Raw genomic sequence first — 27,922 nt, 5'->3', positions numbered from 1 at the left:
TCCAGAGGAGATGAAGCTCTGTGAAGAGTCGAGAAGAGACGACAGCACTAGTTGTCCTCTCTGATCCGTCCTCACCTCGTCTCTGAGGATTCTCCACCTGTCTGGACCATGTCACCTCAGTGACCCTTGACCTCTGATTCCCGGCGGCTGACAGAGGTTAAGTTACACTCTCGGTCCTGAGGATTCAGTCAGGGTCAAACTGGACCAAAGATTTCCTCCTCAGAAACACACGTTCACCAGGAAGCATCGAACCTTCCGCTCTCCCCCTTGTCCCCGGGGCTGAGTGCAGGTGTTGAGTTTGAGAGGAAGGTCGATCTGTGAGAGTGACGAGGGGCTGAAGGAACCTCTGATTGTTTCATGATCACCACAACTCAGAAGATCCACTTCCTCTGCTCCTGGGATCAAGTTAATAAAGTAGAAAGAGTACAAGAGTAGAAATATAAAAATATGAAGATGAATCCATCTCTAAGGTCCTTAGACGAGGGACATTAGTGGAATGTGGCTTTAATATGAATCTGGATTCACTCCCTGCATGTTCCCCGTGTTCCTCGTGTTCCTCCTGTTCCCCGTGTTCCTCGCGTTCCCCGTGTTCCTCCTGTTCTCCGTGTTCCTCGTGCTCCTCGTGTTCCTCTCGGATGCAGAAGTCTCTTTAAGGCCTGATGTCTCCGTCAGGAGACATTTGTGTTTGTGTTTTAAGCAATTTTATTGAACCAACGCTTGTGAGGCACTTTTAGTTGTTGTTGTTGTTGTTGTTGTTGTTGTTAATGTTATGAAACACAGAGAAGGATCTGCAGGATCTGCAGGATCTGGAGGATCTGCAGGATCTGGAGGATCTGGAGGATCTTGAGGAGCCTGTGGGTCAGATTTAGTTCAGAAGCAGTGGGATCATCTCAGAACACTCAGGGTTTAGCAGCAGCTCGGAGCAGAGGTCAGGTACAGCCGGGTCGCTCAGGTCTCCACCTAATCTCCTCTTACTCCCTGCAGGAAGTGTGTGTGTGGGGGGGGGGGGGGGGGGGGCGCAGGACCAGCAGGACTCTCCCCCCCACATATATAATGATTCCTTAAACGATGAATCCCAGTTATGAATATCTGAATGTTAGTTTGTCAATTTCCTTTGAATAAAACCAGAAAAATCTCCAAGATAAATTGTTGACTTCATTTATACTCATATTTTCAATGACTTGATTATATGAACTTCAATATTCAGATATTAAACAGATTAGGACAATAATCTGATTATGAAACTGAAATGTAATAAAGTAATCAGAATAATGAACAATCAGATTAAGACTGGTGGAGTATTCTGACCTCAGTCTCATTATCTTGACACATACACGTCCTTCACCATCGTAGGTTCAGTTCCCTCATTTCAGAGGCAACGACCTTTATTTTATTGAACTTATTAAATGTACAGTTTTCAGATTAGATCTCTCGCTCCTGGTTGGATAAAGAGTTGCTGAGGGAACTTCCGTCTCTTCTTCTACTGAGCTGTTCATTGGCTCAGTTAAATTATTTGGTGACGTCGTCAATAAGTCTCAGGTCTGTGCAAACGCTGCCCCCTGGTGTTGAAGTTGAAGTAGTACATCATTTAAAACAAGAAGGCCCCAACGTTCAACACATCCACAGAAACCAAATCCACGTCTGTGTGAGTTCTGTAGTTTTCCAGTCACAGCTCGAATCAGTAGTTTGATCCTTCAAGTGGTTTTGTGCTCGCTCGTCCTGTGATTGGCTGGTTTGAAGAGATGCTGCCTCAGGATTGGACGGATCCCGGTGGCAGGAGACTTTTCAAACTCCAGATGAAAACATGATCCCATCAGAGGAATCAGTCTAAAGTTCAATGTGCTGTGAGCTGAGACGGTTCCACTCATTCAGATGGAGCTTGTTGAGTTGTGTTGTTGTGTGGTTGTGTTGTTCATAAGCAGCAGTGAAGAAGTTGTGAGACGTCCTTCAGCTTCATGGCGTCTCATTGTCCCCGTCGCACACAGAAATAACAAACTGATAACATGAAGAATCTGTCTCAGTGATAAGTCTTCTGGTTCCAGATTCATAATTGTGAGGTTTGTCTGGTTTTTTCCTGTGTTTATTATGATAGAATATTTTTTATCTTTGGATAGTTGAGATGCAGAAGATGAAGAATGATGCAAACATACATATACACATATATATGTATATGAATGAAGTGCCACATGGCAAAGATCAAATTATATTTTATCTTATTTTTATTCTTTTCTGTTTTTCTGCTCTGATGCTGATTGATCTTCAAACAGCTTTGAACTGTTTCCTTTTGTTTACCATAATTTTTTACTTGTAAAGAACCTGGTAACTGTGTTTTTATGTATAAATTAACTTTAATATTATCACCATATCAAATAGAAAAGTGAATTTTGTCGATTTGTGCTGTTTTTGATCCTAACATGCAGGAGCTGTTGAGTTTCTTCTGATCAGATGTTTGAAACCTTCATGTGCATCAACAAGTCCCCTGGGACAGCGAGGCAGTGCTCGGACCCGCCTGCAGGGGGCGCGCAGAGCCAGAGAATGGAGGCGCAGAGAAACGTGCGTGACAAAATGTTTGATCGTAAGAGAAACGCGCGACACGCACGTCCTCTGTGGAGACTCTTCCTTGTCATCTTAGAGAAAGACGGAAGTTAAATCCTCACACAAACACAAACCTCACTCGAACAACGCACAACAAACTGACACACTTTCACTGTTTATTCTCCTCACAACATTTGCATCGTGCATCTCTTCTCCGCGTGCGTGCACACACTGCATGCGGGTGCACGTGCGCGCGGGTGCATGTGCGCGCAGGCGGAGGATCGCTGAGCCCAGCCGTCGTGCAGCAGGAACGAGCCGCCAGGCGCGCAGGAGAAGCCGCGAAGTAGAACCCGAGCATCCGCTACCTGGAGGAAGCAGAGGGAGCGCGTGCAGCTCAGAGTCCGAGGTAAGAGCCGCCGCTTCGGACCCCGCTCCTCCTTTCTCCTCCTTCTCCTCCTTTCTCCTCCTTTCACCCCCACAACCTGCTGCTGCTGCAAGTTATTTATATATCTTCGTCCCTTTTGTCTTTTGCCATGCCCGTGCGCACCGTGCACGCGCACGGACCCTCCTCACGCTGGAGGAGAAACAACCGAGAATTGATCAATTCCATAATTTCTTCTTGTTTCCTTCATGTTTTAAAACCAGGAGGAGAAGAACGTGAACGAGCTTTGAAAAGGGGTGTGTACAGTGTGTGTGTGCGTGTGTTGGGGGGGAGGGGGCAGGCACGCGCCTCACTCTTTCTCCTCATTTTCACTTTTATGGATCAAACTGGACAGTGTCCTCGCGCGCTCTTATTATTGATTATTGGTGAGTGATTGGTCTCCTCGGGTTGTGACGCGCAGCTGGAGCGTGTTTTAATTTCCACCCAGTTTGACCAGTTTGAGGAATAAGCAGCTCTTTGTCTGTGCGGAGGTGTGACACCGCACGTGCACGCTCGCGAACCCGCAGCGTCTGTAACCAGGTTCTTTCACGATGATGAACGGACGATTCCATATCCGTGCACTTTTATTATAAGAGGATGGGGGGATTGGGGAGAGTGCGTGTGGGATGAGGAAGGAGTGATGGAGGAATTGGGATGTATCTGCACCTCCCTCCATCCCTCGCTACACGCACACACACACGCACATCTTCTCTCCCCGCCTCGATGTGATTTCTGCAGCGAGTCAAACTTTATTCGCCATCATCCGTCGGTTGATTGCATGGTCCTTTGTTTGCCGTGGCACGCATGCGCACTGGGTGTTGGGTGTGGATGGGAGAGATGCCACCTTGCCTGTCAATGGGATGAGGAGGAGGAGGAGGAGGAGGAGGTGGAGGAGGAGGAGGAGGATGGCGTTTTAATTGTCGGTTTATTTGTTTATTCAAGGAGTAAAGAAATGATTGCAGAGATACAGTGTGTGTGTTCGTGTGTGTGTGCGTGTGCGTGTGTGTGTGACGCTGTTTATCAGGTTTTTGATCGATCAATTGTTGACTGTCGGTGAATCTATTAGTCGATGGAAATGAGTCATTCAGAACCTTTATTAATTTATTGTTGAAGTCCTTATTTGGCATGAACACTCAGTTATGTGGATTAATTTCAGATGTGTTAAAAATATTAGGATTTAATGTATCTATACATATATATATATGTATATGTATTTAATAATCTTCATATCAACTGCTCAGATTGACCTGTAATGGAGTTTTCTTCCCATGATGCATTTGTGGTATCAACCAATGTTGGTTATCTCCCAGTATTTTGCTATAATGATATATAAATCATGTTTTTATATCACAGTACATGATTACCACTCAGTACTTTAACTGCCAGTTGTACTGCAGTATTAATGAATATTGACGTAACCTATTTTTTAACCCTCTCATAATCTGTTCTATGTAATTATTACTCACACTGAGGATCGTAGTTTGTCTGTGAGGGGTTCACTGATGTACGGTGGCCCGGAGAGCTCAACACAACACAAACACACAAACACACAGGTGGAGGCGGTGGGGGTGTTTCCAGGGGACACAAAGAGTGACGAACCGGACCGTGCTACTTCAGCTCAGCTCGGATTCACTGGAAACACTTGTTGTCTGTGTTTAGTTGCGTTGTGTGTGTTTGCAGCACATGTGTTGTCGAGGATCTTTTCTTGTTGTGCGATGCGTTGAGCTCTCTGGTAAAGTTTGTGCTGCGTGTCATCCTCCAGTTGGGGCTCATGGTGCCTCCTGATTGGCTCGTGCACTGCCATGTGACCCTTCACACAAACATCTTCTACAAAAACCAAAATCACAGGTCACTCGGCTCTACAACTGGGATGAATTGTGAGTTTGTGTGTCCTTCTGGTGACGCTTGGACTGTAGTAATGTCTCCCGTTTGTCTGGCTGCTGATTGGCTCACGTAAATCCCGCCCTGAGCGCGTCCAATCATCCTTGAGACGAGCAGCGGCCTGATGAGTGACTCATCCAGGAGCGCTTCTCCAGGTGTGTGTGAGTGTGTGTGTCTCTCTATTGCAAACACAACTCTTTCCTGTGTCTTTATGAATCAGACACACACACACACATACACACACACATATGTGGACAAAGAGTTATTTGGGCCATAACAAAGATGACCACATACTTTAGTCCAACAGAAGAAGAGGTAGTTTATTAGTATGAGACAAACACAAGTAGAGAGAGGGCGAGCGAGGCATCATTACCATGGAGCAGCGTCCCCTCTGTGTGTGTGTGTGTGTGTGTGTGTCCCTGTTAAGATGTCAAAGCCTGAAAAACACACTCTTTGTCTGGGATCCAGTGAGTCATGTGATCAACGGGATCTGGATCACACGGTGCAGCGTCTTAATTAAACCATCGGTGTGCGTGTGGTGCAGAGGAGACAATGGGAGGCAGCAGATGCTTTGTCAGGCACGCACAGCACTGAGAGTGAGAGTGTGTGTGTCTGTGTGTGTGTGTGTGTAGAGGGTGGGGAGTGGGTGCAGCTGCAGGTTGACTCACCACCGCTCTTCTACAGCGTCTCTAGTTTTAATAGAAAAAAGACTTAAGTGTGAAACTGGGCGGTAGCGACTTCCATCAACGGAGGTGTTGTCGGTTCGAGTCCGACTCTGCCCCCCCCCCCACTCCTCCCTCTCTTTTCTCTACGCTCCCTCCATCTTCCACCTGTGCCAGGCTCTGACTCTACACCTTCATCTAAGGTGCAGGTTTTCTCCATCACTGTGACTTGCAGCTTGTGGGGCCCCGGGGGTTCGAGACCTAAACGCGTAGCCAATCAGATTTCAGTTTCTACGCGGTTGGTACCTGATGCTTCAAGAGGCCCTTCTCCACCCGGGCAGTTCAGGGGCTGATCCAGAGTCAGTTCTACTGCGGCCATGCTTCATGTCGAGCTGAATCACAGAGCTTTTATTTTGAAAAGTTGTTGACTTGGGTCTGAAGATTGTGTCGGTTGTTAAAGAAACACACAAAAGTCTCAATGTTTAATTTGATAAAAAATATAAAATCTTCAGTGCAGATAAACCAGCTCTAATGAACATAGACTGTTTATGAAAAGCTCTGCACACAAACTGTAAGTGACAGAATATTGAATATAAGTATATATATATATTTATAATACAAGATTCTGAAAAATGAACGTAGGACAAGAGAACACAGCACTACAGACACACACACACACACACACACACACACACACACATGTTTACAACACACACTGAAGGAATGAACATTTTGAATTATGAACACATTATGAATTATGTTGTCCAGCATCCATCACCTCCACGATATGTAAATTAGATGTTTCTGTGTTTTCCAGCAGAATGTGATTTAAAGCATCAAACCTGAGCCTCACAGAGACGATGTGTGTCTCAGTGGGAAGTGAAACGTCCTCTGGCTCAACTCACTGTTGTGTTGTTTACACGTGTTTGTGTGTTTGTGCTCATTCAGTGTCGTGCTCCTTGATTCTCATTGGTTCGTTGGAAGCTGCAGCGTGATCACAGCTGCTGCTGCAGACGCTCGGCTCGGCTGTGAAGCTGTTTGGGTGAGACATGAGGAAGTGGATTTCAAGCCTCCGTCAGCAGCCAGTTGTTCCAGAGCAGCTGGACCTGAAGTGGTTCATTCTCTAAAAACACTTTCACACTTTCACACTTTAGAGCTGAAAACTGTCAGAGCCGCTCGTCACCGCCCGGTCGACCAGAACCAGGAAGTTGGATGTTTAGATTTCCTGTCAACGGAAGCGTGACTCAGTGAATTGAATAACTTCTCTAAAAAGTTTATTTTGGTTTGTGACAGAACGCTGAGGCTTTACAGTAACATGGTCCTCAGCTTGTTCCTGACGTTTAGTTTGAGTTATAATGAGTCACTGAGGGCTGACATTTTATTTAAATGAGTCATATAACGTCTCCATCAGTTTCTGCATCTGACTGTGACTGACCACCATTAACACAGAGTCATGACAGCTCTGTCAGGGTGAAGATCCACAAACCAGATTCATATTCATCAGAATCCTGCATTAACTGAGTTTCTTTAATAACGTGTGGTTCTGAACCTCTCCATGTTGGGTTTGCATGTTCTCCAGAGGTTTTCTCCCAGTGCTCCGGCTTCCTCCCGGTCCAGTGCATCAGGTTCATTGGAGACTCTAATTGGCCTCAGGTGTGAATGTACCCGTGGACGTTAGTGTCTGTGTGTCTCTGAGTTTCCTCTCTCAGGAAACGAGCTCGCTGCTGAAAACATGTGATCGTCTAGTGATTCAAAAAGAGTAAATTAAAACTGAGTCTGAATATCAGACTGGAGAGCCTGAGCAGATCTGATGGATGAGCCCGTTGCTCTGTGTTTGTCCAAAGTGAGAACAGCTGGTAACTCTGCGGCTGGATCTGTCAACATGTTTTGCTGTTTTCTGCCCCCTAGTGGACACAAATAGATGACTGCAGACGTAAAGTCACTTTGTGTTTGAGCATCAACAGAAGCTGGAGAAAGGTTTGATGCTTTGGGGCCGAAGTGGAGCAGAGAGCCTACCTTTCAACAGGTTAAAGATAAAAACATGTTTTATCTGCTAAATGGAACTCAACGCTAACACGAGTTTACAGATGCTGAACCCGAGCATCTGACCCGAGCATCTGACCCGAGCGTCTGACCCGGGTGTCTGACCCGGGGTTGGACGTGTCTCACAGTCAGTGTTGCTGCAGTGATGAAGTATTAGTGGACGTGGCGTCCGGCTCGTCCTCGTGTCCCTGCCGGAGGTTTGACGACAGTTCAACGTGTCCTCGTCCTCAGCAGCTCTTTCACCATGAGCACCATCTGTCACATTGCGCCTCGTCCTCCAGGACATTACAGCTCCGACCGAAAGAGACAACATGATCTGATATGTGGCCGGCGGGGGGGGGGGGGGGGGAAGTCCTCGTGGATGTGAAGTCAGAAAGAGAAGGAGCCGATCAGACGAGATTCCTCTCGCCTGTCGTCTTATCTGTGGAGGAGACGCAGAATGTGAATTATAGATCAACTCAATAACACATGGATCCTATCACCTCCTCAGGCCCTGGACAACACAAACCACCGGTGTGAAGCTGGTGAGATGAACCACATCTGCACAGATCTGTTGAATCAGTCGCTGCAGTCGATAGATGATTGTATGAGATGCATTAAAAACTAAAAAGCAGCTCCTGATTGGAGAATCATGAGCAGCTGACAGGTTGAGTCTCTGTTTCCCCTTCAGAATTCACGGGATCCTTTCTAGTGGCAGCTCAATGAAAAAGAAGGAGAATATAGACACATATAGAAAACACATCTCCTCAGCGGTGAGCTCACGTTGGAGCTGCACAGCCTTCATCACCCCCCCCCCCTCACTCCCCCCCCATTAAGTTGGAGCTCGTCACCACGTGAATCTTAAACAGTCCAGAGACGTAGTGTGAAAGTAAGGAGATGGTAGAACGGGGTTCAGACTCGAAGGTGCTCGTCCTCCTCACGTCTGTGCTGCAGTCCCAGTTCTGTCAGTTCCCATCAACACACAGACAACTGACGACACGGAGGAAATTACAAAAATAACCTCCCACTGGATTTTTATTTTTTCCCTCAAGAGCGAGACGTGATCAAGGGCCTGTCTGAAACACTGTGTGTGTGTGTGTGTGGGGGGGGGGGGGTAGAATAATGTGGTTAGAATATTTGATTGTGTATCATATATTTTAACATTTATTTTATTAAAATATCATGGATAATAATGAATGGATGGATTAAAACTGATTAGTATTTAATGTTTTAATCTGAGTTGTTCCAGTTAAATAACAGTAGATCTCACAGTTGAAGACAAACTGCTCCCCCCCCCCGTCCTCAGTGAGTCTGTCTGGGTGGTGCAGACTAATGTGTTTGTCTTGCCCCCCCCCCTCTGGCTCTTCTGAAGGGTGAGCTGGAGTTCAGAGACGACTCTGTCCCGTCCCCTCGTCTGTCCTGCCCCCCCCCCAGCCTCACTCCTCACACTCTCACTGTCTCACTGTTGTGGCCGGGGACAGCGGACGCCCGCCACCTCCATTTTGGATCCAGCGGCGTCTGGCCCTGAGCTGCAGACTCGCTGGTGGTCAGACAGACCAGTGGATGTAAACCAGTGTCTGGAGTCTGACGCTCTGGTTTCTGGTTTGTTCCAGTCGTGTTGTTGGATCTTCTGTTTTAAAAAGCTCGGTCCAGGTTCTGGTGCCGACCACAGTTTCCTCTCTGCGGTTTGAGCTCTGATGGAAAGTGGGCGGAGTCACTTTCATCGATGACAGACTTTGCTCCACATGTTGGAACGTGGCCGAGTGTGAACCCAGCGTGACGTCACCACTGAGAGCGGCCATTCAAGGACTTGATTGTGCAGAGCGCTAAGTGTGTGTTGGACGTCTGGTGTGTGTGTGTTGGGCATCTGGTGTGTGTGTGTGTGTGTGTGTTGGAGGTCTGGTGTGTGTGTGTGTGTGTTGGACGTCTGGTGTGTGTGTGTGTGTTGGAGGTCTGGTGTGTGTGTGGGCAGCAGCAGAACCTCCTCTCGCCGCCTCCTCTAAACGTCTCTCTCTCTCCCTTCATGCGTCAGATTTATGGTTCGATATTAAAGTTGATTCCCGGGAAGGTGCTTTATGTTTCCCTGTGCGCTCGGATCAAACTGTTAGAGCCGATCATAAACATCCCAGAAACGTCCCCAGAACGAGGGGGAGAGTTACGACCTGGTGGCAGGAGGGGGGGGGCTTTTATAACAGACGTCCTCAGGTCTGACTGAGTCACATCGGGAGTCCTGCACAACTTTGGCTGTGTGACATGTCAAGGGTGGTGCAAGTTGTATTTATATAATTGAAATTAATAAAATTGAAGTAGAAGTAGAAGTAGGAGGTTCACAGAGGAAACTGTCGTTGTGTTGCATTTGAAACAGGAAGTGTTTGTGTAGCTGTGAGGATGACGCAGCCACTTTTCACTTCCACCTCTGACTCTGCAGAGTCTCAGGACTATTTCAGTCTCGTGGTGGTTTCATCTGCTGAAGACGATTCTCCACTCGAGACTCATCGAAGACGAGGAAGAGCTCGAGGAGGCAAACGAGTAATAACGCTGCTGCAGCTGATTAATCTGTAACAGTCATATCAGTATCTGCGTTAATGTTGATATGAAATTTTTTATTTCACAGATCAAAGAATTAAGAAAAGATAAACTGTGAAATATTAAACCTCATGTACATTTCTTTAAGTACCAACTATATCGGCTATTTTGGTATCGGAAATCTTCTACTGCCCAATATCGGTGTTGCCATCCCCTCCCCCCAAAATGTGAAGAATATGATAAGGACAATATTTCTGTTTGATTATGTTTCTAGTTTCAAATCTGAATCCGTGTTTTTTCCTTTGTGCTTGAATCCGACTCTTGGATCCGACTCTTGGATCCGACTCTTGAATCCGACTCTTGGATCTGACTCCAGCGTTCAGCCGTCGTCCTCCTGCTCTCACACGGTGTCTTTAAAAAGAGGAGGAGGAGAAACCATGTTTGTTTCCATCCTGAATTAGAAAAGTTCAGTCAAGTAAGAAACCAGCAACAAAACCCGATGAGTCACTCTGGTGAAATATGAGCACATTCTGCAGTTAATGAGGTGAAACAAGCAAAACCACCAAATCCAGTTCCCCATCGGAGTTTGTTGTTCCATTCCCAGAAGTTTGTCAGAAGTGTCCCTCGGCTCGGAGACACCCACTCCGCTCAGCGGCCCGGGGGAGATATGGACTGATCTCAGACCAGGTCTGTCCTCTGGGATCTCTGCAGACAGATGGAGGACGCTGCTGGACACTGGGATGGCAGAGCGCCCCCTGGTGTGTCGGGCTCAGAGCTGCAGTGATATTGATTGACACCAGAGATCGAGCTGAAAGACAAAGGGAAGAAATCCTCAGCTTTAAAAACGATCCCCCGGTGGTCGTCTCCTCAAAATGTTCATATATATATTTAAGTATCATATATACTCATATATGAACAGGTACAGTTGTGGACAAGACGCATAAATTACTCCACTGGAGACAAAGACAATCTCTGCCCACTTTACTTCTCTGAGTATTTAATGATTGAGTCAAACTTGTCACTCGTGTGATTATGAACTTGTTCTTAAGGACCTGATGATCTGGAAGCAGTTAACGTCTCGATGCTTCTCGTCTCCTCTCCACCAGGTTCTGGTCCCTTCAGTGGCACCGAGCACCTGTTCTGGATTCTCTATTGTTCTCTTTGTGTGTGTGACACACGACAGAAGAGGGGAAAGGTTCGAATCCCTCTGAGAACACATGTATGTTGTTGACAACACGCAAACACAGCTGAGAACACAGACGGACACATGACACACAGCGGTGATGACTCAGTGCTTCGTGCTAATGGACTCGTGTGTTAATTAGTTTTTGACTCCATGTTAAAACCAGTTGTTGTGTTTGTTTTTGCTTCATCTGTGGTTACTTCTGGTTTCAAATAACCAAGATGGCGCCGGACAGTGGACACCACCATGTTGTGTCAGCAACGTCACAAAACACAGAGCCTTTCTCTGTGTGTGTGTGTGTGTGTGTGTGTGTGTGTGTGTGTGTGTGTGTGTGTGTGTGTGTGTGTGTGTGTGTGTGTGTGTGTGTGTGTGTGTGTGTGTGTGTGTGTGTGTGTGTGTGTGTGTGTGTGTGTGTGTGTGTGTGTGTGTGTTATTGGCAGGAGCTTGTGATGGAGTCGGCTGTCTCTTCAGTTTGAGACAAGTCCCTTTGAAAGACGGACACGTCCTCCCTGTGTCGTCTCCGTCTCCGGGTCCATTTTGGTCGGTGGTCTGTGATGTGCACTTTGTTGCAGCTTATCTTACACGTGCACTTCTGCTCAAAATGGCTGCCGAGTGGACTGATCAGAGCCGGATGCTAACAGACCCTCAGAGAAGAACCGTCTTCACAACATGAAGACATCAGATATCAACAGAAAGGAAGAATAATCCAGTGTAATAGTTTGATCTCTCATGTTCACTCGTGTGTAGACGCTCAATATGCCCCCCCCCCCCCCCCCCTACCATGCTCAGTGGTTTCCATAGAATACATGAACTGGTGTAACTGGTCTTCAGCTCTGTGGTAACAGCTGTTAAACTCTTCAGCTCGTGTTTGGTTCCCCTCCGACAACCGGAGACAACATTAATAAACTGGTATTAAGAATAAACGGCTCTGGCTGGTTCCCTCGGTGAGCTGGCTGCACTCTGCCGCTCGGCTAATTGAGAGGATTCAGAGAGTCTCTGACCGACTGAGTGGACCGCGGTGCTGAGCAGGGTTCAGCAGACAGAGCGGCAGGTCGCCAGAACCAGAGCATCCACTGGGCTGGAAGCATCCAGAGCATCCACAGGGCTGGAAGCATCCAGAGCTGCTCCTAGAGGAGAAGTCACGAGCAGCTTCAATGTGGTGAAATGTGATGAGGCTGATGCACTGATGGTTTCTGCTCATGGGTCACGGGGAGGTCAGCGGGGAGTTTGTCATTGTCGACATTTATTTGGTTTCTCGTAAATAGAAGATTCTTTAAAAGAAAAGTTTTGTTTTCAGAACATCGTGGTTCTGTTACAATAGAAACCATCACTGGACTCTGCAGGATTCAAACGAGTGGTATTCAGGTCAAATGTTTTCATGCTCAGGAAACCACACACACACACACACACTTTGTGTCAATTCATCTCTGAAGTCATCAGACTCTTCAACAGGACGAGTGTCCGACCCGAACAAAGCTAATTTCTCTGTCAGGCTGTTTGTGCTCAGCCGGAGGTGTCACATTTATTTGTCTGCACTCTGTGGGTGTGTGTGTTTGTGTGTGTGTGTGTGTTTGTGTCTCCCTCTCGTCGACTCGAACATTAACTCCTCCCACTGACAGTTATTCACTCTATGATTTTTATTCCCAGTTAAATCTGCTTGATTTGGAAACATTTCCCACTTTGGATTCTTCTCTTTGAGGAATATAAACATGTCCGTTCCCAGTGCCTCCAGTATAATGTGCAGGGCTTTAATGGGAGGAAGTTCTACTTTATTTTCGAGATGCTGGCCTCAGATGGATAATAAAGTTTACTAAAAAACAACCTTAACACAGCAATAAATGATAATCAAACAGTCACAGTGATCCCAGCTGATGAATCCTTCAGGAGGAACACTCAGGCCTCATGTGGACTCGCTGAACCTTCTGTTCCCTCAAGTCTCCGTCTCCTCAGAGGACACGAGTCCTCCAACGACTCCGCTGCTATTTTTAGAGAGCTGATCTGGGAACATGCACGGAAGTTTAATTTTCACGAAGTGGTAAATAGATGCTTAAGTGCTTTTTTATGGGCTGTTCTGCCGCTCTGCCGGTTCGGAGCCGCTCATTAAAACATTTATTTCCCTCAAAGAGAAGAAGCTTCTTCGTTTGAGCAAATAACTGAAGGATGTAAGTTTCTTCAGCTCGTCCACTCGAGTCAGAGTTCATCGAGTTCACGACGGGCTTCAGGGAAACCTGCTGGGCCACAAGACGAAGGCTCGACAGCCTCTTCATCTTCATCTTCATCTTCTTCAAACGCTCGTGTCCAGGTTGTTTAAAGGACGATTGAGAATCACTGTTTAACTTCATTGTTTCCAATTGTTCCGCAATAAAATGAGTCATTTAAAAAGATCTGGAATCTCCTCGTGTTTCCACGTTGACGTCTTCGTCTTCCACGTGTACGTCTCCTCTTCTTCATCCTCAGGTAGTTGTGTTCTTCAGGTTTCACGTGCGTCACGTGTTAGAAACCTCATCAACTCGTCCACTCTGAACTTTCTGTTCTCTTTCCTGCTGTATTCTCACTCTGGCAGGATGACTTCTATAAAAGAACTTGATTTCTGTCGTACAGATCCCTTCAGGGAAACGTCCAGACTTCAGTTCATGTCTTTGGAGGAGAAATCTTTCCTCTTGTTGCAGGTTTTCATCTTTATATTCTTCTTCTGTTCACTTCTCTGAAGTCAGATCACACTGGATCACAAGCTGCTGGTCTTAATTCAGATTTCTCTGCAGGCTGTTCTCTAAAAAACACCAGAATCTAAAGTGATCTCCTCACGTCTCGAGGTTCAGCTGCTGATCGTTCGTCTGCAGCGATGGAAACAATGTGTGGGAACATATTTTAAGATAATGACTTGTGGAATTTAAAACTGAAGGACTTTTCAAAAAGGGAAAGTTTTGTTGCCTGAGCACGTCGACCTCGACTGGTGGTTTCAGACTAAACTGTCCTTGATGTGAAAGTGCACCGGCCTGGTGAGAAGAAAGTGACAAAGAGGAAATAAGTTTTATTAACCAGCTGCTGAATAATGAGCAGAAGTTGAATGTCACAGTATCACAAGTTCAGTTCTGGATGTTTGAAGCTTCAGAGGCAGATTTAGATTGGAAAGTTCCCTGTTGCTGTTATTCTGTATTTTCAGAACCAGTCGAGGAGGAAGCAGAGTTTCTGTTCAACATTTCAACTTCTGTCAATTTCTGTGTTTATTGCTTCATGTTCCATTCGTCCATCAGGCTCCCCCCCCCCCCCCCCCCCCCCCCCCCCCCAGTCCGATAGCTCCTCCTCTCTGGCATCAGACCGGCTTGGTTTTAGAAACATGTTGTGAAGGTTTGTTTGTTTGTCTCTAATCTCTGATGGAAAACAAACGCCACACAAGGTCTAACCCTGCCGGAATGAGGAGAAGACCCCCCCCCCCCCCCCCACACACACATTTGGTGTCATTTCCTCACCACATGAGGAATGAAACTCCTCAGCTCGTTCATGTGTCCCCCCCCCCCCTCCCCAGCGGATAGAAAATAGATAAACTCAGAAATAATTTTTTTCACTTTGATTCAAAGTTTAGTTAAAGACCTGTTTCACTGCACTGTCTCTTTAAATGCAGCATTTCAGTTTCTGTGTGTGTGTGTGTGTCTGTGTGTGTGTGTGTGTGTGTGTGTGTGTGTTTTTTAGCAGTGAGCGGAGGAGCAGGTCAGAGTTCACATATTTCTCAGAAACACTGTCCCCGTCTCTCATTAATAAACATTGTGTGTGTTTATCTCTACACACAAAATGCCTTGTGCTTGTGCGTGTGTGTGTGCGCGCATTTGTGTGTGTGTGTGTGTGTGTGTGTGTGTCCCTACATGCGTCAGCACTGCCTCTGTGGCCTTCTGCAGAATCCCAGTGTCATGCTGATGACTGTGAACTGCTCTGTGTCATGGTCACTTCCTCAGATTAAGAACCTGCACATTGAGAGAATCTGATGTGCTCCATGTCCAAACTGCTGACATGGAGGAGACCGGGTGTACGACCCGTCCTGCAGCCACCAGGAGGCGATCAAGATGCTTTGGCTTCACTTTTGACAGCTGTCTTGTCGTCCATCTTTATTTACATGTGACATCATCACTACTTCATGTTCACACAACTTCAGAGGTTTAGAGCTAAAACGGAGAAGTTTACAAATGCTGCCGCTCCCATTGCATTAACTGTGGGGCTGGATTTCCGTGTGGTCAGGTTGTGCATGTGCGTGTCACTGAAGCGTCACATTTCCATAATTGTGTGTAGATTAGTTCTTTGAGAGCAGAGAACCAGAAAAGCAGGTTTTATTTGTCCTTCCTTCAAACAGCAGCAGGTCAAAGAGGATCAGGTTCACAGAGGAGCTTTGAATCTGCTGCAGGCTTATTAATAATGATCATTGTTATCTGCTGCAGGCTTATTAATAATGATCATTGTGAGTTTGCTGATCGGAGGAGGGGGCGCTCTAACAGTTCCTCACATGGAACTAGAGATGTTCTGATACTGAATCCAGTATCATGACCTCATAGACTGGACATGATGCCCAGTCGACCTCTGACGAGCAGGTTTATCTACATGTACCAATCCTGCTCACGTGTGTGTTTGTGATGTTGTTAACGTGTGTGTTTGTGTTGTTGTGTTATGACACTTCAGAATGATTCCTTCTCATTAGTGAGTCTCAAACAACAAAGTGTGCAGAGCTTTTTATAAACAGTCTCTGTGTTCATCCTACCTGGTTTATCTGCAGGTTTTAGAGTCGATGATTTAAATCAAATGAAACAATTTTCTTTATTATTGTTCACTTACTATATTAAAGTTTGAATGTTCACAACCGGTTCAGCCATGTTCACGTCTTTTCAAAAATAAAAGCTCTGACATTCAGCTCAGGAAGTGATTCTGTGGATGTTGCTGATCAGTCACGATATCTGTGAATACACATGAGAAGAGTGTAAACGATGAGATGGTTGATGAGATATGAGTGAAACATTATCAGTGTTTCATTAAACGTGAATCAGCCGGTGAATCAATGAGCTTTAATACGTTAGTGCTGCTGTTACTGAACGAGTGAACCAGTTAGAAGATATCTCCACTGATCAAAGTAGGAAAGCAACAGAGTGAGAGTGATATATATTATTATTATTATTTTTTATTTTTTCAGATCCGCTCATGTAAAATATTCTTCTTATCAACACTGAAGGATCTGGAATAAATAATTTCAGCACGAGGCAGATAAAGAGGAAGTGGCCTGTTCCATACACACACTGAACTTCTGCTTCATGTGGACAAGTTACATATTTGTCTCATACACACACGCACACACACACACACACACACACACACACACACACACACACACACGGCCATGTGAAACTAAAGTTTGAGGATTGTTCTCCTGGATTTGAACCCAGATGAGTTTTCTTACTCTCTGTTTCTCTGCTGATTTGAATATCTACAGAATTTGATTGTGAAGTCGATATGAGCAGAAAAACCCAGATTTGTCTCGTCGTGTTCAGAAGTTGAATGAAACCCACAGGAAGTCTTTCTTTTATGCTTATTTAAGTTTGAATGTGTCCCCGTGCTCTCTACACCTGCAGAGTTATAACTCAGCTTCAGTGGATTTTCTTTCTCTTTATAAACTTCACCATTTCCCAATCGGCTCGTTCTGTTTAACGAGTCGGGGGAAGTTCTGTTCCGTGCTCCTCGTGCTCTCTGGATTCAGACGAGCTTCTCATTATCGTTTTCTACTTCTGTCCTCTCAGCTGGACTCGTCCACAGCAGGACTCCACTCGATGCCCAACATTATGAAAGGCTTCAAAACCTTTTCAGTTTCATATTATCCCACATATGTGCTGGAATATAAATATACAAAGCAGCAGTTACATTGTCCTGACAGTCCTGTTTGTAGAGTGTAGCATCAGATAAAGATCAGGAACATGTCAGGAATTGAAGCAAACAGAATATATTTAGATACTTAACTGATCTTGAGGGAAATTCAAGGATAGTTATTATAATTTTTTCATTTGTGGTTTGTTGGTTGGACAAAGGAAACAAGTTGAAAATGTCCCCCGAGGGTTTTTGTCCCCGAGCTATTAAAAAGCACACACTCATAATGGAATGTTGAGATGTGTTTTTGTGTTTGTGGATTTTAGCTGTAGCTGAAAACTCTGTTGTGTCCAGTGAGGAGCAAACCAGAACAGCCCCCCCCCCCCCGCTCAGGTGGATCCATCCTGTCAGTGTTCTCCACTCAGAGGAAATAAGAACTGAACTCTCAGCTCCAGAGACGGAGACGAACATTGAACCCGTCCGTGTGCTTCAGGTTGAACATGGATCTCGTCCCAGCAGCTTCAGAGCCGCCGCCTCTCTGTCGCTGCCACGGCCACCGGGGACACGTCGGGGGGGCGAAGTTCAGTGCCGGGTCGATTCGCTCTATTCATGAAATTCACAAAGAACGATGCGTCATGGTGCATATTTCTGAAGACCTGTTGTCACCTCTGAAGGAAAATCATTAAAGTCTCACTGAGGTTTGAAAACCACAGACGAGTCGAATCAATGTGCAACGAGTCACATTCCTCAACACACATCAGCCAATTAAACTGCACGCAGCGTGTTGATTGGTCAGAGGACGTCATAACGGGGGGGGGGGGGGGGGGGGTGATGAAACGTTATGGTTCCGCTCGTCTTCATCTCATGTCCCGACTCACAGCTGCTCCCTGGGGTCCAAGCTCGATCCACCTGAGGCGAATCCAGATGAGTCTCCAGGTCCAGTTAGAAACCAGTGAAGAACCAGTATGGACACGTTACTTCAGTGGAGGACCAGACAGAGCTCCTCGGATCTGATCACACCGCAGGTTTGAGACCGTGTCGCTACCCAACAGGCCACAGGGTCCACTGGTCTGAAAACACATCTGAGTCCAATCAGTCACATTCCCAGTGGGGGGGGGGGGGTGGTGAGCAGGTGCTGCCGTGACTGTTAACATGCTAGTGCTGTTAGCTGCTAAATGCTAATTAGCTCATCGTTGGTCCCGTGGGTTCGATTCCACGTCAACACATTCAGAAAGCTAAAGTGAACTGAACGAGCTAAATGAGGAGATGATCAACATGAACTGAGACGTGTCACGAGGAACCTTCTCTGCCATCTTACTGTGAAATGACAGCCATGTTAAATCTGAGGACAAGCTGAGCTGCTTGAGAGAAACTCGTATAAAACCTGAAATCAATAAGTCGTCTCTCAATCTGACAGATGACGTCTGTAACAAGGAGAAGAATAACAGAGCCTAGTTTTTTACCTCCCCTCCATCCAGAGGAAATGCTGCAGCTGATAAAGCTTTCAGAGCAATTTAATATTCAGAAATAAAGGAGAAGGTCTGAAAGGTCCTCGCTTGATTCTCCTGTTGATCCCAAGTCACATGATGATGAAACCAGCGTCACACAGTTGGAAGTAAGAGTCGTGGTTTCTCTCCGTGGCGTGAATTTTAAATCACAGCTTTTTGGTTTTAGGCTCAAAATGTAGAGAACGTGATGGAGAAAGAACTTTAACATCATCTGTGGCCGTGATGTCACGATCCAGAGCAGCTCTGTGAGGAGAGCTCTGATGCTCCACCTTTTTTCTCTAAATGCAGAGAGCTGGTGTGGACGTGTGTGTTTCTGTGTCTGTGTGTCTGTCTGTCTGTGTGTCTGTTTGTGTGTGTGTGTGTGTGTAGTGGGCCAGATTTTCTGCTCCAGTTTCCTTCCTGTCCAATCAGCTCCCTGCTCTCGCCGGCTGCAGGAGAAACACACTCGTCTTAAATCTTCCAGCTGGAAGTGCAGAGTCGTGAATTACAGCCGTAGAGTTACGTTCACGTTGTGAGCGCTGGCGCCAGATACTGAACCACGTCTGTGTGTTCCCTCACATCGCTGCTCTATGTTCCCTCACACCGCTGCTCTGTGTTCCCTCACACCGCTGCTCTGTGTTCCCTCACACCGCTGCTCTGTGTTCCCTCACATCGCTGCTCTGTGTTCCCTCACACCGCTGCTCTGTGTTCCCTCAGAACGCTGCTCTATGTTCCCTCACACACCGCTGCTCTATGTTCCCTCACACCGCTGCTCCGGGACGTAGAGTTTTAACGTTTCTTTATTCAGCAGATTGACGACACAGACAGTTTTTACGAGGAGTTTGGTTTCCGTGCTGTGACTCTGCTCCCTCCTCACGTCTCGTGCTCACATCTACATTACTGAATTCACTTTTCCAAAAATCAGGTTCAAACTAATTCCACCTGACACACACGTCACCTTCCCGTGCACGCCGCCTGACGTGACGCTGCTCCTCGACTGTAAAGCTCACAGGTGACCTGCAGGTTTGATGGCTAGCTGCTGCCCCCTGTCTCCAGTCTTTGTGCTAAGCTAGGCTAACCATGCATCCTGAGATTTGACGAAAAAGAGATTTATATGAATCTTCACGGCTGAACGGTCTCATTTAATATTTGTAAAAACATGAATTCAGTGAATGTGACGTAGAAAACAGGACAATAAGAGGTCGGAGCCAGGACTTTGTTCTTCACCTACTTTTAACCTAATTATTTGGACGGTTTTGAACGAGCTGTGACACAGATGTGCAGGGTTATCACATCAGAGCGTGTCTGTTAATCACTGTGTTAACTTTAGAGCAGGTTAAACATGTGTCTTTGTTTGTGTACTGAAGTATTGTCTTCTGGTTTTTGTGTAGTTTTTATTATAAATATTAAAACCGGCAGAAATCAAATATTTTCTGTGATGAAATTATTCTCAAGCTAACTGGAATTTGTACATCCACGTCGTGTTGTGTCTGTGACAGCTGCTGGGTCATGGAGGTCAGATGAAGAACCGAGTGGCTGAGCACTGATTCGGTGCAAATCTCCTCCAACCGAGCTGAAACAGAGTCGGTGCAGCAGCTGCCTCCTCGGACTGACGCAGCAGATCCGTCCTCCGTCAGTCCCACGAGGACGAGCTGTCTTTAAAACACAGTTCAGTGGAAACCAGGAGGGGGAACTGCAGCTTGTGTCCTCAGGCTGGAGAGAGGATGAGGAACACACCGTCAGCCACTCTGTGAAAACATTAAAGATCCATCTTGTCACTTTTATGGAAAAAAATAACCTTATTCACATTTCAGCGTATTTAGAGTTTAGTCGACAGACACAGGCTCCACCCACACGACCACTTGTTCTGTTCTCCTCCACATTTTAACAGCTGCATCTTTGTAAAATACAGAATTGAACTCAATCAGACAAATCTTCTGGAAGGAGGTCATGTGACAGGAGCCTGACGAATCAGAGAAGTCCACGTCATGACAGAAAAGAACCAATCAGCAAGAGGTGGTCATCGTTTCCAAACATCTCAGTTTCTCCTCGTTCAGCTCCAGAGTTTCCAGACTTCTCCGTTTTCGCTCCTCTTGAGAAATGTTGTCGAGTGGATGAGGCCACAGTCGTGCTCTTGAAAATCACATTCTCATGATCTGGGGATGGAAATGCCCAGGAGAACATAATAGTGGTCCATATCAATAGAAAGAGAAGCGGTCGATTCCCCCACGGAGCGACGTGGCCGAGCCGCTCGGCGTCGGGTCAGCGACAGCTTCAACCTTTAACGTGTCATCTTGGACGGCAGGGACACAGAACCTACAGGCTCGGCTGGCCACTGCTCTGAGGCCGGGGATTTACCGAGACGCCTGGACCTCCTGGAGACGTCCATCTGCCCGAGCAGAGGGACGGGACAGAGGGACGGGACAGAGGGACAGAGGGACGGGACGGAGGGACAGAGGGACGGGACAGAGGGACAGAGGGACGGGACGGAGGGACGGGACGGAGGGACAGAGGGACGGGACGGAGGGACAGAGGGACGGGAAGGAGGGACAGAGGGACGGGACAGAGGGATTACCATGTAACCCACAAAAATATGCTCCGAGGAAACAGAGATCAAATATTTACCAAGAGAACGAGGCCTCTGTGCAGAGAGGACTTTCACACACGAAACCAATCAATTCACAGACTGAGCTCATCAGTAGAGGATCATTTGACCTGTTTCCTACATTTGAATGGAAAGAAAACAATTCATTAGTAAAATCAATTTAAACCTGCGTCAATTAGCAGAACATTCGCCCAGAGGGTAGAAATACTCTTGAGGTTATTATCTCCACAGAAAGTTCTTGTCACGTAATCTTATTTACCTTCATCGATGTGGAGCTGGGCCGGTTGTGGACAGAGGGTTGAGTCCTGATGGATGAAAACAGAACTGAGCAGAATCAGTAAAGTTATGGGCTGGAAAAATGTTTGATGCAGTAGAAAAATCTGCAAACATAAGGGCTTCAGCATCGTGTTATTATGAAGGAAGAAGAGGTTCCAGCTGAGAGAGAAGATGGTGAAGGTGCATCCACAGGAAAACTGTCTCAGGAGGGGAAGACTCATTTAGAAAATATAACAGAGGAGGGAGGAAGAGTTTGGGATTGAAATCACAAACTCAGGAGAGGAAACGGTGAAGGTGAAGCAGACGAGAGCAGAGACTCAGAGAGGCTGGAGGGACGATGGAGGGATCATCCCACAGAGAGGAAAGTGGGAGGCGAGTTGTAGATTGGGACAAGACCAGTAGCACCGGCCTGTTGACGGATGACGTGACGGAGAGTGAGCGTAAAAACAAAGAATCAGAGGAGAATTCAAAAGAAAAGGATAAAAGAAACTTAAGTTACAGCAAAAGTTAAAGGTGTTTGGTAAAAGTACATTTTGTGAGATGATTATCAGCTTCCAGTGTGGTGGAGAGTCGATGGTTCACAGAAGCTGAACCCAGTGAACCCAGTGGAGTAGAAGCTGAACCCAGTGGAGCAGCAGCTGTGTAAGAGTCTGAAGTCACGTAGCTGCACATCAGTGATGACGCTGCTGAAAGGAAGTGAAGCTGGAAGTCCACAGACGTCCCTTGTGTCCCCTGGCTGCAGCCTGCAGGTTAAATTAAGTCTCTTGTGAGACCCGGAGCATTTTCTCCAGGTTGTCCCGGCCCTGCCCCGGCTCTTCAAACACCAGAACCACACGTCTGGCAGCTTGACAAGCAGCCATTGTGTGCCCAGATGATTGTGAGTCATTGTCCTGGCAGCACAAGCCGGCAGTCAAATGATGTGATGCAGCAGAGGGACGTCCATTGTGTCTGGTGTGAAGCTGCGGCAGGAGCGGCGGCCCGGGCAGATACCGCCTGTCGGCCGCTCGGGGGAGTTCTGCATGAATAGTGGAGAATTCACTCTGTGGAGACGAGGTGATTTGCATTTTGAGTGGATTCACCGCCGGCTCTGTCCCAGTCACAGGGAACTGGGATCTGAGCGCCCAGCAGAGTGTCCCAGTGGTTTGTTCAGGAGGACGAGGTCGGGGGTGCGTCCAGAGCAGCTTTGTGGATTTCAGAGGAGACTGCAGGTGTCGTGAAAATCACACACAACTTTCATAATTTACATTTTACACCTTCTTTTAGCCATCAGTATTAATATCTCCCATTTAAGAGTATTTGTACTCTGGGATGTTTCCGATAGTAAAAATCCACTCAAACTGGTTTTGTGTTGGTTTTACTTGAGACTCATTAAAGTTAATTACGGCTCATTATTTGGGGAAATGAAAACTTCTCCAAACAATTGATAAAATAAACATGTTCAACGTTTCAGCTGCAGATTAAACGATACAACATTTCAAAGTAATGGAAAAAGAAAAGGATAAAAGAAGCAAAAGCAAAAACGTTGTGTGACTGTGTGGACGGTAAAAATGTTACGGATCACAGGGCGAGCAAAAGGATATCTAAAATATTTACCCACAACGTGTTAATTCCTTTAACTTCACTCAACATATTCCACACACACTCACAACTTTCTGACTAACAATTTACACGAGTTCAGTGAAGAGTCCTGAAGCTATAAAATACTGTTTTTGGCAGTTTTACGAATCAGACTTAGATTTATAAACAGATTTATAAACAAACAAATTGTTCCGTTCTCGAGTCTTTGCTCCTAATAGATCTGATTTGTTGGGTTATTGAAGTCCCCCCCCCCCCCCCCATCGAGCCGACAGATGGTGATGGTGGAAAAAAGAGCTTTGTCTGAAGGAGAGCCAGCAGAGTGTGTCTGTGTGTTGGCGCGTGTGTGTGTTTGTGTGTGTGTTTGTTTGCTGTCTACCTGCTCATTGTCTGAATCACTTTTCATAATTCTTTCTTAGAGCCAAGAAATACAAAGATCTAATTCAGAGAAATCAATTCTTTGCTGATGATTCACTGTTTTACGTGATTCAAAGAGTCTTTGTTTTTTCCTTCTGTAAATATGAGCTCCATCAATTTTAAAATCACTTTTCACTCACTGTTTCCTGTCCTCGTGCTCATCTCTCAGAATAACATGATGAATAACATGATGAATATCTCTGAGGTTCAGGTTGAGAGCTTTCATCAAAAAGCCCACATTATGTTTCTCTATAAACGTGAGACGCTTCACATGTGCTCATTATCTTCCAATAATCCTGACTGTTCCTTCCTCTTCTCTTTCAGAAGCCAGAGATCCAAAATGGGAGGCAAGCTCAGCAAAAAGAAGAAGGGGTTCAACGTCACTGATGACAAGGCCAAAGACAAAGATGCCACAGCCGAGGGGGCGTCTGCCGAGGAGAGCGAAGCTCCGAAAGAAAACAAGGATGAGGCGCCGGCTGCCACCGACGCTAAGGAAGTAGCGAACGACACAGCGGCCAAGGAGGCGCCGGCAGCCGACACCGCGGCGGCCAAAGACGAAGATAAGAACGCAGCTCCCGCCGCAAAGGAGCCCGAGAAACCTGCCGCCAACGCTGAGCCCAAAGCAGAGGCGCCGAAGAGCGCCGAGCCCGCCAAGGCCGAGGAGAAACCAGCCGCCCCCGCCCCGGCCAAAGAGTCGGCCCCCGCCCCCAAGGAGCCTGAGGCCAAGGCCGCGGCTCCAGCCCCGGCGGCCGAGATCAAAGATGAGGCCGACGCCAAAAAGACTGAGGCCCCCGCGGCACCAGCAGCCAAAGCCGAGACGGCCCCCGCGGCCACCCCCGACCCCAAGCCCACAGAGGCGCCGGCTCCCGCTCCGGCAAAGGAGGCGGCCGCTGCACCTAGTTCAACACCAGCCGCCGAGCCTCCGGCCAAGGAGGCGAACGCCACCGAGGCACCGAGCAAGGATCAAACCGTAGCAGTTCAAGATTAATGGACAGCTTCTTTTCGGAAATGAAAAAATAAAGTTCATAACTCAACGATGAAGAACAAAAAAAAGTGAAGAAGAAATTAACTAGCCCCGCCCCTTATTCTGATAACAACAATAATGATAATAATTGTAATGATGACGATTTGTTGAACGAGGAGGACGGGAGCAAACACCTGGAGAAGTTTCCACCGCTGCAGATGATTATTGCTATTATTATTGTTATGTTTTATTCTATTTTTTTCTGCTGTAGTATTTGAACTTTGATACGAGTCTGTGTCGGCTTCACCATTCCACCTCCATCCCCCCCCCACCCACCCACCCAGAGGCAAATTGATCTTGTGTAAGGAGTTGGTGAGTCCACTCCTCCTCCTCCTCCTCCTCCTCCTCCTCCTCAGAGTGTCGTGTTCTCAGCCTGGTATCTACAGCTGTGGTTCCCCCCCCTGTCGTTTGTCGTGAGGACGGAGAACCTCCGGTCTTTCTAGAACATTTTGGAAGTTGCTCAGGAGCTTTGCAGAGAAAAACACATTCTTAGAGATAAAAAACAGTCATAGGAATTTTTCTGATAAGGTTCTAGATTTTGTACTGAAGCCCTTAGGTATATTGTAAGTGCACTAAGTGGTTTTTTAACATTTGTAATATGCTAATAAATCCTGCAAAGCCTCGCTGCAGAGACGTCTATGATGTTCTTAGAAAGACGGAAAATCTCTGATCCTGCATCTGAAGACAAACTCTTATGATATGATAAGATTAATTTTTCTGAAAGACGCACCCTCCAGGCAGGTGGCGTTCAGGAGCGTCCACATCCTGTCGGTAGAAAACAGACTCCACTCTTAAACTCTTTCCTGTGACGGTGCAGATTCACGACAGAAACAAAATCCTTCGCTGGAAAATACTTTTTAAATCAGTCGTACATTCTCCTGCAGGTTGAACTCAAATCCAAACAAAGTTCCAAATTTATACAATTTGAGAATGAAATAATTTAAATATTTTGAGATTTTCTATTTTAAGGATTAGTTAACTCCTGCAACCCTTCTCACTTTAGGTTTCCTCACCTTGAAATTCTCTTACCTGAGATATTAAAGACAGAAACTTTAACTGGAACGTCACTCAAACCTCGGCCGAGACCCAACTGTCAAATCACACTCTCAGTGTGTCAAATAAATTTGCCATCATTATGGGATGGACGAGCCTTGCACATGACAGGCAGCCTCTGATTTCCATGCCTCATTCATTTTCTTAACTTTCCTGGAATATATATATATATCACATAAACAGTCAGTGCATGTATGCAGCAGTGGAAGATGAAAAAGGGAGGAAGGAAAGCAGGAAGGAAGGAAGGAAGGAAAGAGGGAAGGAAGGCAGGAAGGACTCGAGCAGCAAAAAGACATCATGCTTTTCTATGATGGGAAAAATTAAAAAGGACAGGAGGAGGAATGAGAGACTGAAAGAACGAGGAAAGAGAGAAGGAGGAGAAAGGAAAAGACGTCAGGAGAAACACATGAAACATCGGTGATAATTTATTATCGACAATCTGTAAATTACAAATTAAACCAACTGACAGAAAATAGATAAACATCGGCTTACGGTGCCAGAAACCAATATTTGATTAAATGTACTTTTCCTACTTTCCACTTATGCGTACATACATGTGGGCGTATGTGTATTTATATATATTTACTCATCTCAGCACTCATCAGACTTTTCAGTTCGTCCAGTGACACGCAGCGTGCTCCTCGCCACACTTGTCAAACCGTAGCAGAAACCACCACCGGGGGGCGCTGTGGGTCACCGGGGTCATCTCCTCTTCTTCTCTTGACTCGGTGAATTGCATGTCCGTGGTTGGGTGAACCTGTAGTCCTGTCGTTTTGGTCAAGTGGAAAAAAAAAAAAATGATAAAAATAATAAAAAAAGGAAATTCATGGCAACTACAGTGGATATCTTCATCCCATGTGTCACCGCCGCTCCCCACCACACGTCCATCCAACTAACAAAAAGATGATATGAAATTGATGCATTCAAAATTATATGTACTTGTATAAATGGTGCAACAGTAATAAAATATAAGAAATTGACTGAAACTTCCGGAGGAGTCAGTTTTTATTCATGCACATAAATTGATGAGGATATTATTTTACCTCAGGGTCATAGGTCACACACAGTCTTTCACATTCTCTCTCCTACACACACACTCCTTCACTCTCTCTCTCCTTCACTCTCTCTCTCTTTCACACACACACCTTCACTCTCTCCTTCACTCTCTCTCCTTCACACACACACCTTCATTCTCTCTCTCCTTCACACACTCCCTCCTCCACACACACCTTCAAACACTCCCTCCTTCACACACTCTCCTTCACACACACTCCTTCACTCTCTCTCCTTCACACACACACCTTCACTCTCTCTCTCCTTCACTCTCTCTCTCCTTCACACCTCCTGAAGCTTCCTGACATTTCCACTGATATCTTTATATTTCTAAACACTAGCTAAGGTAAGTCTTTGTTTGTGTCTGCTATAAATATCAAAATGCTCCGAAGCAGAAACTCTGACCTTTAGTATGTGGAACGAATCAGACACAACACACACACAGACACACAAACACACACACACTTGCTGCAGTGGTAAGTACAAGCTTCATCAGTCGTTTGCTCATTATCGAACAATCATTAAGTTCCTGCTGCAGTTTAAAGGTTTGAATCCTCGGCTCCAGTGAGGACTCGACCTGATGCTTCAAACTCCCTCAAACCAACCAGCTCCTGATTGGTCGCTTCCTGTCTCTCTCTTCTTCTCCTCCCTCTCATTTCAGGGGCGTTTGAAGCCTGCGTGAGGAGCTGCTTTCAAAGAGCCTGTGTCATTTAGCTTGCTGACTGTGTTCAGCTTCTTACCCAGCCTCCATCTCTCTCCATCTTCAAAGCAAAGCATTGTGGGGGAGGATCAGACGCAGAGACGGAGAGGGAGGCAGATGCAGGCGATGCTTTGTGGAGGATGAGTCAGATCCTCCTGTCACATGGATGGTCTCCGTCCAGGGGGGATCGGGGGGCTTCAGCCCGGTATCTGGCAGCGGCCCTGCTCAGGCGAACGTCAGGGACGATGTGACAGGATGTTTGTCACCAGACATACGTGTGAATATCAGACATGTCTCTGTCTCAGGGGACAGACAGGAGCCTCTAATGGTCATTACAATGCTACTGAAATGAAAAGGACTTTAACGGTAGAAGTGTTGGATGTATATACACGATGGCTGGTGTCAGAATGTGAAGTCATTAGAGAAGCTGTTGGCAGTGGGAGCAGATCGAGTGACAGGTCGGCAGGTGTCTGTGTTTCAGATCAAGTGACAGCACTTTACAGCTCAGACCATCTTTACTTTAAAGACCATAAACTTTGGGAGTCGTTCTACAAATGGACGTGTTCAATTTGATAAAGTGCCGTTTGGATGAAATGAAAGAGCGCACATTAAAATGTGAGCGATGAAGGGCTGCAGTCCAAAATGAGATCAGAGGAAGTGACTCCGG

The 27,922-nt window shown here is 46.3% G+C and overlaps 1 protein-coding gene across 1 annotated transcript; it reads left to right on the top strand.

Moving 5' to 3' along the window:
- The first annotated feature begins 2,656 nt into the window (after positions 1-2,656).
- On the top strand, positions 2,657-24,727 carry basp1 (brain abundant, membrane attached signal protein 1). Its single transcript, XM_053437483.1, has 2 exons — positions 2,657-2,941; positions 23,750-24,727. The coding sequence occupies exon 2, from the start codon at positions 23,766-23,768 to the stop codon at positions 24,411-24,413; it is 648 nt and encodes a 215-aa protein (XP_053293458.1). The 5' UTR covers positions 2,657-2,941; positions 23,750-23,765; the 3' UTR covers positions 24,414-24,727.
- Positions 24,728-27,922: the final 3,195 nt, after the last annotated feature.

Source organism: Pleuronectes platessa, chromosome 13, assembly GCF_947347685.1.
Source record: "Pleuronectes platessa chromosome 13, fPlePla1.1, whole genome shotgun sequence".
In the NCBI taxonomy this organism is placed as follows: Eukaryota; Metazoa; Chordata; class Actinopteri; order Pleuronectiformes; family Pleuronectidae; genus Pleuronectes; species Pleuronectes platessa.
This window is presented reverse-complemented; position numbering and strand designations above follow the sequence as displayed.

Coding starts and splice junctions, on each gene's coding strand:
- basp1 (XM_053437483.1), top strand. CDS start 23,766: ATGGGAGGCAAGCTCAGCAAAAAGAAGAAGGGGTTCAACGTCACTGAT.